The sequence below is a fragment of the Canis lupus genome, chromosome 5 (assembly GCF_048164855.1).
Source record: "Canis lupus baileyi chromosome 5, mCanLup2.hap1, whole genome shotgun sequence".
NCBI lineage: Eukaryota > Metazoa > Chordata > Mammalia > Carnivora > Canidae > Canis > Canis lupus.
Window position 1 is genome coordinate 6,351,409 of NC_132842.1, and position 17,339 is coordinate 6,368,747.

Sequence of the window (17,339 nt, forward strand, 5' to 3'; positions counted from 1 at the left end):
GCCCAACCTTTGGACTTCCCTTGTGTTCACATTGCCCAATTGTAGCAAGAATCTTACTTAGTCAGCTTAGTGAGAATCTCCCACCCTTGATATCTGAGACCACCTTGGCCTGTCTTTTGTAAGATTCCTGTCAAGTGGGTTTAGCCAGAAATTCTCCTTTGCCTCTGGTGCTTTCTCTTAGCAGTTTTTCATCCATGAACCACACCCTGCTCCTTCACTGTAAATCCCGTTTCCTTGTATTCTGAATTGAACCCAATCTCTCTCCCCAGCTGAAAAATCTCATGTTGTTGTGCCCCTGAATAAAGTCTGTCTTACCATTCTTTAACAAGTGTCAGAATAATTTTTTTTTTTTGTTAACAATGTCCAAATAGTACCCTGACAGGGAAAGAGAGCTTCCTTAGAAACGTATGAATGCGTCCCATTTCTCTGGGACAATATGGTTCTTAAGAAATGTCACTGCGAGTAATTTTCCACTTGACGGTATTCTACATCCAGAGGCGGCAACCAGAAAAGATGATAAATCACAGTGAGCTTAGCAGAAAGAAGAACCTGAAGTCTCCATCATTACCAGGATCCATATGGCAAACTCTTCCCATTTCCTAGTCAAAATGTAATGTCCAAGGCTACATGTTCAAAGGACATGTTATTGATATGTTCTTTTGGCTGTGGTGGGCAGCTGGCTAAAACCATTTTGAAACTATTCCATGTTCAGACCCTTTGGGTCATGATTTGGGACATTAAGTATCATTCAATTGTGAGTTAGGGTAAATTCAAGATTTTTGGAAGAATTTCATGTACACCCATAGGCATTTTGCTCAGCCACCTAAGAACAAAGGTTGTTGTTTTTCTGGCTTTCATAAATTAAGACTAACCAACACTTTGCTCAATGGTCTGTTAAGGCAGATGGTTCTGTAGCTAATAGTCTAATTTGCCTCAGTCTCTATCTCAAATTACCTGCCAGCCAGTGGTTGTCATAAGTTAAGCTAAAGAAGGCAACCTTCATTTTTAGGAGCTCTTAGCTTCTCTACACAGTCCTAACTTGCTTATCTTTCAGTCTTTCAAAAATTTAAGATATCTTACTGTATTTTATGTATCCCTATAAAGAATATATAAGTAAACAAATATAGGTAACTTCCAGTCACTTTTGAAATTTACTAGGAACAACAACAAAAAATTAAGTTAAAAAAATACAAAACCTTCTCACAAAGTGTAAATATTTGGTGCTAAGGAGAACAGTAGAGAAAACTGCTACGTATTGTGTTGTATCTAGAGCAAGGAGTACTGAATAATGTATGAAATGAAAATCCCTAGTCCAGAGACAGAAGAAGGCTTTTTCACAGCTTGCTTTAATATTCATTTTAAATATAGTACAAAAGTCTTTTGTTTATTTTTCTTGATTAGCCTCAGAAAAAGGAGAAAGGCAATTTGTTTTCAGAAACCATATTACAAGGAATAGGAAAATGTTCTTTCAGCATTGTTTCTTTTTTTTTTCAGCATTAAGTTTCTTAATCTCTCTTTACCTCCTTGCATTTAAAACATTTCTTTATTTTGCCTCCTAAAAACATAGCTTTTCTGAACCTAGAGATATTGCCTTTCCAATTTCCTTAAAACAAACAAACCTAGCTTAGCAAGTATTCTGTGAACCCACACAACCATGGAGGTACTAGATGTTCTTTTAGATCTGTCCTGTATCATTCATGTCCCAAGTCAAACATATGTACAGTTACTGAAGGAAATTCCTCTTTATAAATGAATCTTCATTTTTTCCTACTTCAGCTTTATTTTCCCTTTGGTCCATATTAAGAAGCTAAAGCCTATACCATTCTTCTTTCTTTCTCCAAAAAGGAACAAAACAGTTTCAGGTTCAAATAAATTGCACTGCACGAATGGCTGTCAGTGAGGTGGGGCAATGGGACTGGCTTGATCTAGGTATCAAAGGGACCCATTTGCCTGTAGAGATCTTAGGGTAATAATAAAGACAACTGAAAGTTGGTCTGCTTTTTATCACCATCACACGATAGTGATTCTAAATGTCGGTGGTAAAAGACTCCTCCATGAAGAGGCAAACCACTCTCTCCTTGACTCCAACTTGTTACACCCCTATATTGCACTGTTAATCATTAATTGATTAGACTCTTTTGCAATTTCCCTTGGGATTGGCATGGCAGTCTCTGACTGTATGATTCTCAAATGTAGGGCAAGACTGCTAAATTGAAAAGTGGAAAATTTGATAAAAGTGAATGAAACCTTTAAGTTCCCTCCCAGGCTAATAGTATCATTTCTGTGACAGTGTGAGATTCTATTCCTTTTTCATACTTGCTCCAAGTTTTCAAGGCTCCTGGAATTCTGTAAATACTACAATCAATCAGTGAGAAACCAGGGGATGGAGAAAGAAATGTTCCATAATTTTACTAAACCTTGAGGAAAGTGACTGAAATAAAGCAAAAACTCAGGTCTTTCTCGCCTATCCTAGTCTCAAGGGACTTTAATAGTCACTTTATGTATCTGTACCGATAATTTCCTTAGAATTTTCTGCCTGGAGAGGTAGGATTTAAATTTTGAAAAAAATATTGAAATAAAAAAAATGAAGTATCTATGGAAATGATATATGGCATTCACCATGCTATCTTGATCCCTCAGGTTCTCTAGAGCCTAGTTCTGTGCCTTTCTCCATATCCTCCCAATGAATTTCCTTATTGCTTAATTCAGCCATAGTAGCCATATCCCCTTGATATATTTACATATATTCCAGTCCTGTTTAGCTTTATAACAGCTTTATAGGTCTGGTGAGAAAATTGATTTTCAGGTGTTAAAATGATTTATTCTTGGTTGTATAAATAGTTAATAGCAGAACTAAAATTTTGAATTTGGATTTGTTGGATTTATGTCTTTCCTCTTTAAAATAGAGGTATTTTAATTTTTAAAATATTATTTATTTGTTTATTTATTTGAGATAGAGAGGGAGTGAGTGAGAGTGCATGAGCTCAGGGGAAGAGGCAGCAGAGGAAGAGGGAGAGGGAGCAACAGACTTTCCATGGAGCAGAGAGCACCACGTCGGGCTTGATCCTATGACCCTGAGATCATGACCTGAGCCAAAGGCAGATACTTAACCAACTGAGCCACCCAGGCACCCCTTTCTGTCTTTCCGCTTTATTATGTTATGATAAAATCTTGAAAGTCTTTTCGTCAGGGCCACATGTTGCTTGAATCTAAAAATATCAACCAAGACACCCTTGGCAGCTTACATTCACTATAACCATCCATCCATTCATTCACTTATCTAAATGTATAAATATGGGCAAGATGCACAACGAAGAATGAGGAATATAAAACTGGTTCAGCCAGTCACTTCCACTGAGTTATTCACATTTCTCTGGGATGCTAATTGTTCAGTTTTATAGACTTAAGCAATATTGGAATTGTTTAAATTTGAGCAATTTGAAAAAAAAACAGAATATAGTATAAAGCTATATGGTTCAGAAGAGTAATTCAGCTCATTACGTTAGCAACAGTTTCTACTTGATTTAAGCCTTCAGTGTTTAACTCTTCACTACAATGACTTCTAAAGACACATAAACAGAAGTAGCTTTAAGTCCAGTCTTTACAATAAAGAGAAGAATGATGGACTAATCTAATTTCTCAAATTCCAATCGTTTGCATACCATAGTCAAGATTTCTTCCTAGGTCTGTGTAGTAGCTATATATTCTTAAATCAATTTCTATTTATTGCTAAATAATTTATTGCTAAACATATTTTAAAGGAAACTTTACATTGCTACTTTAAATGAAAAACTGATAATCCAGAAATAGAAAGTAACTATAGAAATACAGTGAGATGGTCAATAAGTTATATCTAAGTAGCATTGCAGTGGAAAGCCTGCAGCTTGATCTGCTCTTTGTTGCAAAGGAAGATTAACAAGTGTTTGGCGAGTGTTAGAGACCTACTAGTTCCACATTGATTTTTCTCTTGGAAATAATCAGAAGGATGTAAAGAGCATCTGAATGGAAGTAATTTTCTCATTACATGATTCAGTGCTATTTAATACTGTGTTTGCATTCCCCACCAAACAGTCTCTTGCAGACCACAGAGTTATATGTTCTAGACATGTGGGGACATGTAGTAAGTCAGGGGACTGTAAATGCATTATGTGTGGAGAGAACTGTTGGAAGCAGCTTCCAAGTCTGCATCTGACATTTTTATTCATTAAATCATTGACTAATATGTACTAAACACCTCCTGTGTATCAGCCATTGTGCTAAGAGCTGGGGATTCAATGGTAAGATCCTCACTTCAAAGAGAAAGTAAATTAGGTAAAAATGAAGAAGGTAATTAAATAAACAAACAATATTATATAATAGAGGCCCTAAGAGATGTTAAGTGCTAGACTCATAGGAAAAGAGATCATTTTTAAATCTCAAGAGGTCACCCATTCTCTCAGGATTTCTAGAAGGCTTATTGTCTCTTATAGGTTGCCAAAGATTATTCATTTCCTTTTGGTGAGCATCAGTTGAAAATAGCTATCATATAAGGAATGGAAACCGGAAGATACTCGAAGACTACAAGGACAGAATAGCAAAGTGTGCTGTGATATGGAATAAAAAGAATGTCAGAAAGAATATTAGAGATTAGCCTAATCCTTTCCTTTTGTAGGAAGTAGAAGCCTAGGATTTCCTAGAGTCAGAGGCTAAAATGAGATTTAAGCTGGATCTCCTGAAATCCAGTCCAATGTTCTTTGTACTATAGGACATATTTAAGAAAGGAATCTTGAGAGTTAAGGTTATTTACATTTATTTAAGAACATACTCTGGAGCATTTCCAGTAAATAAGTACCAATGAAACAAAAAAACAAAACAAGAACTTGAAAATAAATGGAGATTCTTATGTAGTAGATAGCACAATGATCACATTTTAAGGAAGATTGAAAGGGGAATATTTAAAGACAAATATAACACATATTATGGCTCTAAGATAAACTGTGTCTGAGCCATATTAAAATACTTTTATTGAGAAGCACTTATGATCACATTAGCATGGAAATATGAATGGCTTACTATGGTTAGGAAAACAGCTTTAAAGCTAATCAGCATAAAGGGTTTCCTTTACAGAGATGCAGTTTTATCGTCAGGGAGAAATTATGCTCTCTTTCCAGTGGTCTTTGGCACCACTGTATTGAGAGAGCTTGGAAAGAGGAGACAAGGGAAAGCCCTTTATGGATAAGTAATGTACTATATGACTCTTTCTTCTTTATATTTATCATATACATTAAGAAAAGTAGGGAGTTTTGAAAGTATAAGGGGACTTACTCATCCTCTAATTTATAAGGTTGATAATCATTAAAGCACATTGGTTAAAGCAAGAGGACAGTCAAAAACACTGTTTTTTGAACTTCACCCATTGAACATCAGCAGGATTATCCTGGGGCATGTAATTTATGAATGAAGAACAGTAGCTTCTGTCAAGTCAACATATGGCTAAATTCTACTATATAAGGATTCTTTGGGAGCTCTGGACTTGGATTATTATTTCAACGGTGTTCCTGTTCTTAGCTAGTCAGTATTGTCTTGCATTTATTCTAGACTATTTTTTATTCAGAATTAAATTTTCCATACCCAATGGCACATTTTATTAAAGCATAGTGTTCAAATTCAGGTGTATTAAAGATTTTTCTAGATAATCCTAATGATATTGCCTTGAAAATGAAAAAGAATACGTATTGTCTTGCTGTCTAAATTCGTGAAATTAAACCATTTAAGTGGCTGACCCAGCTTGTAATTATATGCTAAGCCAAACACTTTGATGTTCCCCTGGGAATGAAAACTAATGAAATACAATATACCTGTGAAGCTTGAGAGTGACAGTTCCGTAAACAGTAGCAAAACCGAGAAGACGGACCCATCTTAGGAGAATACAGCGAAATGTGCTTGGCTCAAAATACAAAATAACAACCTGTAGGATGAGAACAGAAAGAAAGAGACCTTCAGGATCAGCTGATGACCCACAGACTAAAATCAAAATTTCACATAGGAATTTTGACATAGCACACATCCTTTTGAATAAAACTTTAAAATATATTTTTGATCATTCATTGTCTAAATCAAAAGACTAGAGTCTATTGCTTTCAAATCAAACCTAAGTTCTTTACTTCTAACTTTCAGGAGTTTCTATGAATTGTCTCTTAGCCTTTGGCACTCTCTTTATCTTCCCAGATGGGCCGGCCAGGCAGCCCTCCATTGTCATACTCACTGGTGCCTTGCTGATTCCTACCTCCACATTTCTAGTAGTATCTTTCCCCTGTCTGAACCAGTCCTCGGAATATTATCCTGCATTGTACTCCCCAGTCAATCTACTTAGTACCTGCTCAACTGCTTCACTAATTCTTCTCACTCCAGAGTTATCACGAAGCAAATATTAATGAAGCATTTACCATGAGCCAGATACTATACTACATGCTGTAGATACAAAGGCCAATAAGAAAGAGAAGAGAGACCTGTAAACAAGGAACTGCATTAAAATAGCACAAGTGCTGTGATAACTTCTGTGCAAGTTCAGTGGGCACAAAGGAACAAGTGATCAATTCTGGAGTGGGTTATGTGTGTGGGGGGCAGGTGGAGGGCAGTCAAAAGGCATGTGGAATGAACTGTATGTATTACCTTTCACATGCTACTGGTGGTTTTGAACAAGCCCTCATAGAATAGGAATTGGTTTGGCCCTGCTTAAGAAATCTAAATAAATGCTGTTCAAGAATGTAGACTTATATACTCTTATGCTAGAGCAGCAGGCCTGAACTGATTTTGCTGAAAACAAGGTCTTCATAACAAAAAATATACTCACTCCTAAAATCCTGAGTGTTATTTTAGTTTTTTTAAAATCTCAAAGATATAAATATTAGTAAACATAAAGCACAGCTGGGGGAAATGGGATGGGTGCTGACGTTTTCTTGCTGGTAACTTACAAATGGAGCCCCACCCTCCAAAAGTGCCAAGAACAACATTACCTATAGCTCTCTGATGGTATTTCTCAAATAGTTCTACTTAAGCTAAGTACTTCCAATACCATTAGAATTAAATTCTCAAGGAGTGGGAAAAAGGCTGGTATTAAGAAGAAACCAAAGGAAGGTTTTTACCTTATATGTGTGGCCAAGAGATAATGTTGCTTTGTGTATATGTGGTATTTGTCCTTAGTTTTCTAATTCTCTAGATCTATGCTGAAGATGCAGATAAAGATGTGATTTTAAAGTTCAATCTATCAGGAAAGTGCTTGGAGTCATCCAAAAATTGATATAAAAACCATTTCCTTTATTTGCTATTTTCACAAAACAAGCTGAAATTCTGTAAATGTGTGTTTTAAGTTTTAGCTCATATATTTTGGAAATAGTTCCTTTACATGAGGGTCTGGCGGTAATTAAAAGCTCTAAAAAATAAGCTGTATTGTTTAGTAAGGAATCTGAGCTGAGGGAAGAAGGGTAAGTTTAGAGGGGAAAAAGAACAAATGAAGAAAACTTGGTAGAAGATTAAAGGATCAGGGGATATGTGTTTCTTCTCATGGCAGAGAGAAATGACAGATTAGAAACTAGTACAAGAGGGACCTAAAGTGTAGAATATACAAAATCTCATGTATTTCCACTAGAAATGGATTTAGAGATTATTCTAGCACAGTGGATTCCTGGAAGCTACAAAATCCTGTGACTTATTGCAAAGTTTTCCATTGCACACTGAGCAATGATTAAGGGCATGAATAAGCAAAGGTGAACAATGTAAGATAGAAGTCTGCATATTTTTTTTATTTTGGAGGAAATAATTGCTCTTGAAGGAACTACTGTTATAGCTTCAAGCTTATATTTCACAGATGAAGAATTTGAAGACTTGTTACTGTAAATGAAAGATTGAGGCAGTCAGAAATAAATGAAAGAATAATAGTCAATTTCTTTTAACATCCATGGACGAGGTATAGCTTAAAAAATAATTGAAAATGAAATTCCAGTGAACTTAATAAAATATATTATTAGAAAGAGTTCAGCAAATAGTGAAGTAGAACTCCTAATTTTGGAGTGTGGTGATGGGAGAATCCAGGTTCTGCATCCAGTCTCTCTGGGTTCCAATCTTAGGTCTGTTCTTTACTAACATTGACGAATTACTTAACATTGCCTGCTCTTCCTCAGTTTTCCCATCTTTACAATGAACACAATCCTAACACTTCCAGATGAGACTGTTTTGAAGTTTGAATTGGTAAATATAGTGCCTGGTACATTGGGCATCCAATAAATTTTGTCTAACATATTAGGAGAGTTGATTTATATATACTTTGTTCTAAAAGTTACCATTCTCACTATTAGTATAATTATATCTTATCTCAGTGAATTCTTTTCTGATTGTTCCAGCTCCTACCTTTGAATTCCCATAATCACTTTTTGACTATGCACTTTTTAACTTTATCTTATACCATACTTAACTGTATGGGTATCCCCCCTGAATCAATGTAAAACCAAAGAAGGCATGCTTCTCCATATATTCCGTGTGCTCCACACACAAAAAATGTAAATATATTAAATCTTTGATCAATGATCTATTTTAGCTAATTTAACAAAGAAAATGTTACCTTCAAAATAAACTGTGAAAAGTCTAATTACTGATTCACTCATTCACTATTTAGTTAGTCTGCAATTTAGAAGTCATTAAAATAAATCAGCTGTGGACTAGGTCCTCAAGTTATAGTTTAGAAGAGTGGATGCTCCACGTACATGATAAAAATAATGGCATGATCATACCAAATATTTATATTATACTATTGCTAAATACAAAATTAAGCATTTTTACAGTATTTACTTGCTTAATCCCCACAGTGCCTTACACAGTAGGAATGTTTATTTTGCAAAGGAGGAATGACACACAGAAAATTTAAGAAATGCGCTTAACATCACACAGCCAGGAAATGTCAGGGCTAGGATCTGAATCCAGACAGTTGAATTCCAGAGTTCATGTCTTGCTTCTCTAAACAGGTCTACCACATGGAGGAGGTGACAAATACTATTATAATGTGAACTGAATCATATTGAAGATTCAGAGAAAAGAGGAATTGCTCTCAGTGGAAACAAGTAAAGCTATCGTAGGAGGGTTCACATTTGAGTAGGAACCTGAAGGAGGACAAGGTTTTAGTATGTAAGCAAACAGGAAAGGAGGAGGGAACCTAAGATAAAGGCATGCTTGTGGGAAAGCTTCAAGAGTGTGGAGTGTATGGTTATGGACAGGAAGACATAAAGGGGAGTGCTAAAAATTAAGCTTTAAAACAGAGATGGGACCAGTTCATTGTAAGCTTTGAAAAAGGGTGAGGAATTCCGATTTTATTTCATGATCAGACATGTCATTAAACTTCTTTAAATTGTGATCAGAAGTGTATTCCAGGGAGTTAGTCTGGCAGCATCATGCAAGAGCACTGGATGCTAATGGAAGGGGAAGATATTGAAAGTGAGAAGGCCAGTTGGGGGAAATCAAGTCAAAATAAAACAAAACAAAACGAATTCATCTTCTTTTTTTTTTTTTAATTTTTTTATTTTTATTTATGATAGGCACACAGTGAGAGAGAGAGGCAGAGACACAGGCAGAGGGAGAAGCAGGCTCCATGCACCGGGAGCCCGACGTGGGATTCGATCCAGGGTCTCCCGGATCGCGCCCTGGGCCAAAGGCAGGCGCCAAACCGCTGCGCCACCCAGGGATCCCCGAATTCATCTTCTTTATCAAACTTTTCCCTTTTCTTAGGTCTTATTTCAGCATCCCTCCTTTACTCTAGGCCCCAAATGCTTCTGCTATATTAACTCTCCTTGTAGAACCTTTCAGTGGCCCCCAGGGCTCTTATGCAAAAATCTAAATTATTATTTTTTAAAAAATATTTTATTTTGAGAGAGAGTGTGCAAGCATGCACATGTGCACAAACGTGCTCAAACAAGCAGGGGGAGGAGTAGAGGGAAGGGAGAGGGAGAAGAGAGAATCCCCAGCAGACTCCACACTGAGTGCAGAGCCCAACTTTGGGCTTGATCTTCAGGGCCCAGAGATCAGGGCCAAAATCAAGAGTTGGACACTTAACCAACTGAGCCATCCAGCTGCCCCAAAAGTCTAAATTATTTACGATGCTAGATACCAGCTTAGTTCTATCATCTCATTACTTTCCACCTACCCAAATCTTCCAATCCTTGCATATGCTGTCCCTTCTAACTGCATGTTCCTTATACAATCCAACTGTCTCATCTGTAGTTGGTGTACTTCTATTCGCTTTTCAGGCTTCAGTCTAAATCTCTCTTCCTCTAGGAGGAGGAAGCCTTCACTGTGGCTTAGCACACTGTCCCTACTTGATTACAGCATTGAATCTACAGCATTGTATTAGATTTGTAGGCTTTGTGACAGCCATGTTTATTGTGTTCAATTCTGTAATACTGGCACTAACAATCCAGGTACACAGGAAGTGCTTCTAAATATGTGTTGAGTGAAAGAAAAAAATGCAGCTGTAGGAAAATGGTAAAAAAGGATATAACTACTGTCGTGAGAATAGGAATTTAGGCATTCATGTGAACAGAGGAAAGAACATGCTGAATCAAGACAGTTGGGCAGCTGATTATTTGTTGAAGCAAAAGTGAATAAAATGTCAAAAATAATGTGAAGATTTTAAGCTTGGGTGACTAGGAGGATGATTGTGTTTGGAAAGAAACAGATTTTTTAAAAAAAGATGCATTAGTCTGGGCATAACTATGCTAGCTCTACTCAGAAAACTCCTCACCCCACTTCACCCTTCCCAGACTGTGAGTTGGCACTCCTCAGACTGAGTCAGGTTTCCATCTTATCTGCACATTATTTATTTATAATGAATTCTGAGCTTTCTTTCATCACACTTATCAGCTCTATTTTGATAAAATTATTTCTGTAATTCATTTGTTAAATTATAAACTATCTAATAGCTAGTTTGTAAGTTGCACGAGGCTAAGTATTATAACTATCTTACTCATGATTGCATACCAATTCCCTAGTATTGTACCTGGCAATAGTAGGTAACCACAGAAAGAGAGTAATAAAAGGAAGGGAAGAAGGGAAGGAGAGGGGAAAGAAGGAAGGAGAAAAGAGGGTAAGTTTATTTTTTGATATCTTGATATTTTTGATATCTTATAATCTGTCTGTACAACATCTAACCCAGATCTAACTTTTTAGTAGTTAATACATGCCATAATGACAAAGGGGGCGGGGGGAAGACAAGGAAGTTTCAATGTTTTTCAAATCCCAGTATTTTACCTTTTCTTGTTAAATATAATGTATATAAATGTATCGATTAACAATTTTTATAAAGATTTTATTTATTTATTCATGAGAGAAAGAGAAAAAGAGAGAGAGAGAGAGAGACACGGAGACACAGGCAGAGGGAGAAGCAGGTGCCATGCAGGGAGCCTGACGTGGGACTTGATCTCGGGACTCCAGGATCACACCCTGAGCTGAAGGCAGACGCTTAACTGCTCAGCCACCCAGGTGTCCTGATTAACAAATTATTGTAAAGCTCTTCCCAAATTCCAAATTAATGATATATTTTATAACAAACCCTCATAAAGGAAGAAATGGAGAAAACTTAAACCACTGAACTGTAGAATTTATGAATGATGATGATAATATGAATAGCTGCCATTTTAGGTAGCATTCATAATAGCTGCCTGTGCCTCCACACACTGATCACTGTGATAGACATCTTCCTTACATTTAGGGTCCAGGTATACTTTATTATTCCCATCCTAAAGATAAAGAGACTGAACTTTAATGGGGTTACCTAATTTTCCCCTAGTTATAAAAGAGTATGTTTTTCAACCAGAACTCATAAAAACTTCCTTTTCCAGAAGAACTACCTGACGTATATTTTCATAGTACATATTTCAAGAGAAAACTTTCGCTGTTCTCTTTCCAGTACTAGAGACTAATGATAAGCATAAAGATATTTAGTGTGTGAGAAATAGGACATGGGGTACCACTTAGGTCACTGAGTACCCTAAGGACGCAAGAGCATGCATAATCACTGGATGCATGAGCACAGAGTACAAATTGTAACCAGGTTTAGGAGGGTACAGTGAGAGAAGAAGAGACCCTCTGTATTTTTAAGGACTTTGTTCTTCAACACTGGAGGTTTTTTCAGATGCTTACAAAATTCAATCAGCTAATCTTAGTGGTGGGATACTCTTAGGCATTGTGTTTTTAAAAAGCACTGCTGTTTTTTAAATGGCCTTCCAAGTCTTCCCCTCATTATAAACAAATCTGCACAGATTTTCCAACCATTTCATCAAATACGGATTTTTTTTTTAGCTAGTTTTGAAGTCAGCTTGATTGCCTATACTCTTTGGATACTGAACACAGCTAATGGGGAAGAAAAGAGAACTACAAGAGAAAAGAATATTAGGCTTTCCAGATATGCAGAAAATAGAAGAACATTTTTAAATAGAATAAATTTCTTTTGCAAATATAGACACAACACCAGAGATAGAAAATTAACCTCTGCTGTGTTGGTTCAGTAGATGAAAGGCCCGGTGCTTTCAGAAGAGGAATGCTGGAAAGGTAAAATGGTCAGAAGCTAGCACTGGCTAGAGCAGGCCAATGCTCTTCCCAGAACTCAGAGTATAAAAGGTGTGAAGCTCTGGCTTTAGGCTTGATATTTTAAGGATCTGAGCAACAAGCAACAGTTTCCTAATAGTGTGGGACACAGCAGTTCTACTCTCTTAACTGACTTGTCAAGTGTTATTTGCTTCAGTTCAGTGAAATTGGCTGGGAATTAAACCACTTGTATAGGTGAGTGAGGTGCAACATGCTTTAGTGTTTGTGTTAGTGGGCATGTGTGTACAGTTTTATTTACAAAAAAGAAGATTACTGGGTAATGGGAGCACAGTGAGAGATGCCCATGACAAGACTTTTGTTGATGAAGTTGTCCTTTGATAAGGACGTGAAGGACTTCTAAAGCTTTAAGGACTCTCTCTGCCACATCTACAATTTCCTTCTGCTTCGCACAGAGAAGAGTCTTGCTAGTCAAATATTTTCCGGGGCCACTTAACTTTCTCCAGTTTACCATGCTCCCAATAATCCTTCCTGAACAAGTGAAGAATGAAGCTGATATCGTGATTGGAGGACAGTCCACACTTGGAAATCTCTGATATTAAAACCTACTACTTAACCCAACCAGGTCTGCTATTTTTTTGCAGTAGGAGGCTGGAAATGAATCACGTAGGTGGAACTATGTATATTAAGAGACTTATAAAGGATTTGCTTGATAGAATAAGTAGATTCAAAGTTCCTTAAGTGTGTTGGGAAATTATTTTTATATATTTGGCAAGAAATATGATTTTGTACAAAGGAAACATTCAGGATGAAAATATGTCCTATAAATGTTTAATTATATAAAGTTATATCCAAATGACAAAAAATAAAAACTATCTAATACAACCTTAAACCTATGCAATTATCACACAAATGAAAGGGGTTATGATTGGGATTATGCCTTTATGCAACTATGGTCTAAAATATATTACTTTGCACTTGGCTCCTATTATGCAAAGCACCAAAAGAAGGATAAATTAATAGACTAAAATACAAAATATATACATAACTTCTATACATTTATAATATATAAGTAACATTTTGGGGTCACTGTGACAGCAGATGAGATATGCCTGACATAGCCCCTCTAACTATAATATCCCTGAAAAGATAAAAAAGAATTTAAAAGGGTCACAGCTCTAAAAACTAAAAGCAAACATGACAAGATCCCAAAGTCTCCCTGGTGATTCTACTCACTGCTTGGTAGATGGTATTGAATTAACAAGCAACTTCTAAATAAAACATCACATGCCTCGTTCTCTAAGCCAGAATAAGATCTGAAAGCCCAAAGATAACAGAGAAAGATTTTCATTCCTATTCCTTGTCAGGGTCTAATTCTGAGACCCACAGGCTTTTTACTGAAATGAAACAAACAAACTGAAAAATCTTTGGTCATGCCCTGACTGTACAGGGACTATTTCTGCCTCAGCCAGTCCTGGAGACTTCTAGTCCATGGCCTTCTCTCCTGATCAGTTCCCCTCTTCTTCATCCATTCAGGGATTAGAATTTCCAGGATGTAGCATTCAGAAATGTGATACTTAGCAGCCTAAGGGAAAGCACAGCAAGGTGGAGGGAAGAGCAGTATGCTGTTAAAGAGTACAGAGAACCTCTCTAGTCTGTTTTCCTATCTCTCCACAAGAAAAGACACTTTGCAGAAATAACCCATCCCAACAAACATAATAAACATAGAAACAAATGACTATTTTTGTCTCAAACTTTTATAACCTCAGTTTATGTGTTCAAAAGGGATAATTTTTTGGTCAAGAGTAAATTATGGTGCATGACTTAGGATAGAAGATTATACCATCCTTAGCAGTTATGTTCTCAAAAATATTAATGAATATGGTAAAGTTCTTGGGATTTATGTTAGGTGAAAAAACAAGCAGCACATAAAATATATAGAAAGAGGGCATATAGTCTAATATTGAGTATGCTTAAAATTTATTTGTATGTATGAATATATATATGTACATACACATTTATATACATAAGTGAGAGCATATCTATTCTCTGCTTATTAGCCTTAATTTAACACCCATAATTTGTTCCAGAAAGAAGATCATGAAGGGACCACCCAAAAAAGCCAATGGGGAAAATGTATTATATTGTTTATTCCTATTAAGAAGTTCATCCCAAAATTATGTTTTCTATAATTACCAAAAAAGCAAAAACAAAGAAACAAAAAATCTAAAGCTATGGTTCTGCTTCCTATTTTCTCTCTTGGTGCTCTTAGAATGAACCACACATTCCTCTGAGAAAAACACAACAGTGGAGAAGAGTGGTGAGATTATGACCAAAGTATTACAGTTAAGATATTTTTGGCTTTGTTTTGTTACTATGAAAAAATTTATATTCTCCGAAATGGTCATAAACTCTTTAGGGTTCAAGTCTTGCAAATCTTATCACAAATTTTTATTAGGTAAGGATTGGTTTTGAGAATATATATATATATATATATATATATATATATATACACATATATATGTCAATATATCTCTCTCACAAACTTAACAGTATTGCCAGTGATTCTCTGGTTTTACTATTAAGTATGCACATCTTAGTATTTAAAAATTTTTCTATAATCACAAAAAAGTTAATTTAAGTAAAAAATGGTTCCAGTATCTCTTCCAGGAGTGTAGTAAATGGTAAGACAACATAGGATAACTGAGTCTTTTAGTTTAATCCAATGCAGATAATGAGAGCATAAAGTTAAGCCTTCCGGGTCCTCTCCTAAAATTCGAGAATAATAAAGGTATAGTTTATCTGTGAGCTAATAAATTGGCAGAGAGGTAAAAATATATCTCTTGAGAATGAACAGGTTCAGGAACAAATGAGCTCTAAATACGATCTAAATATGATCAATGACTTACAGATTCAATTTCTTAAAAAATAAGGGACAAAAAGTTGTACAAGAGTTGGTAAAAAAATGTGGTAATGTAAGGCCGTTAGACACTGGAGGGCTCTACTTGATTCAGAACATAAAATATCTGTAACATGTATCTTAGAAATATTTGTTGTGATTGTTGGTAGAATGATATACTTGGTTTAGAGTTAAATGAAAATACACACCTGTATGCATGCACACACACATACACACAGAATGAATTAATTAGCTTATGGAAAATATATATGAAGCGGGAGAAGAGATCTGGTAAGACAAAAAAATTTTAAAAGATGAAAATTTTCATTTGTAAAATAGTCCAAATATATGAGTTGCCTACCAATCAGCTAGAAGAGGTTCTGCAGCCTAGTATAATGGATAAAAAAAGGCATTTGAGTTAGTTGTCACAAATGCCAGTCTGAGCTCTACCACTAATTAAATATGCAACCTACAAATCCCTTATGTTCTGTGAGATTCATTTTCCTCAACAGTTTAATGAAGATAATGCAAAATCTTATAGTATAGAATCATTTAATAAACCACAGATAAATAGCAAATGCCAGTTTTATTAACATGAAAATTACTTTTGATATTTGTCATATTTGAATCAAAAATCTGTTCAGTTCTCTTGAACATGTATTTTTGAAAATTGACAGAAAGAAGCTTCTGAATACTGTGGAGTTGAGAATGGAATATAGAGGGAATGGGAAAGAAACAGACAAGGCAAACTAGGTCCTTAAAGCAGTAGGAGAGCTGTCATTATGATGGATAAAGGTAGGAAAAGCCAGATGTATTCATTATATATTGATATATAACAAATTATACAAACTTAGCAGCTTAAAACAACACATATTTATTATCTCATAGTATCTGTGGGTTAGCAATCTAAACATTGCTAGTCTTAGGGTCTCTCATAAGACTACAATGAAAGCATTAATCAGGGCCATCAGTTGGGAAAAGATACATTTGTAAGCTCAGGTGGTTGTTGACAGGATTTGGTTCCTTGAGAGCTAAGGGAAGTGGAGCCCTGAGCTGGCTGTTAGTAGGAGGCCTCTCTGAGTTCCTTGCCATATGGACCTCACCACCATAGTAACTTGCTTCACTGAAGCCATCAAGAGAGAGTCCGTTGGAGATGGAAGTAATAATCTCTTGTAACCTCATCATGAAAGTGACATTCTTTCATTTTACATTGATGTGTTTTATTGATTATAAACAGGTTTGTCAAGGGGAGGGAACTGTGCAGGTCACGAATACCAGGAAGCAGGAATCATTGGGGCCATCTTAGAAGCTATCTATCACAAAAGGCAACTCTACTTTTAAATAATCAGAAATGCTGTTATGTTCAAAATGAATGATGTAATAAGAGTATAGAATTAAAAGATTCTAAATATCTAGGTCATGCATTTAGAGAAAGGATAATGTAAAAAATAATCTTTTTCTTTATTCATTTGAGATATATATCTATATCTATATCTATATCTATATCTATATCTATGTAGAGAGAGAGAGAGAGAGAGACCATGAACAATGGAGAGAGGCAGAGGGAGAGGGAGAAGCAGATCTCCACTGAGCAGAGTGCCCAATGCAGGGCTTGGTCATAGGACCTGAAGATCATGATCTGAGCCAAAGATAAATACTTAACCATCTGAGCCACCCAGGCACCCCTACAAGAGAAATCATTAAAAGATGAAAAGGAATCTACCAAGGCTGCCTCTCCATGGAGTCCAATTCATCATGAAGTTCATAATTCTGGGATTGTTGCACATAGCTCATGACTAGGAACTGCTGAGAAATGACTTTTTTGGTTTTAATGTTTTTAAACAATGAGATAAATATGTTATGGTCATGGTGGGTT

The 17,339-nt window shown here is 36.0% G+C and overlaps 1 protein-coding gene across 2 annotated transcripts in view; it reads right to left on the reverse strand.

Moving 5' to 3' along the window:
* The window catches only part of GPR158 (G protein-coupled receptor 158), a 410,138-nt gene that overhangs the window by 56,152 nt on the left and 336,647 nt on the right, over window positions 1-17,339 (reverse strand). For both annotated transcript variants that reach the window (XM_072825311.1, XM_072825312.1), the window contains one exon: window positions 5,838-5,947. In XM_072825311.1, the coding sequence (XP_072681412.1) occupies window positions 5,838-5,947 (110 nt within the window). The remainder of the gene's footprint in view (window positions 1-5,837; window positions 5,948-17,339) is intronic.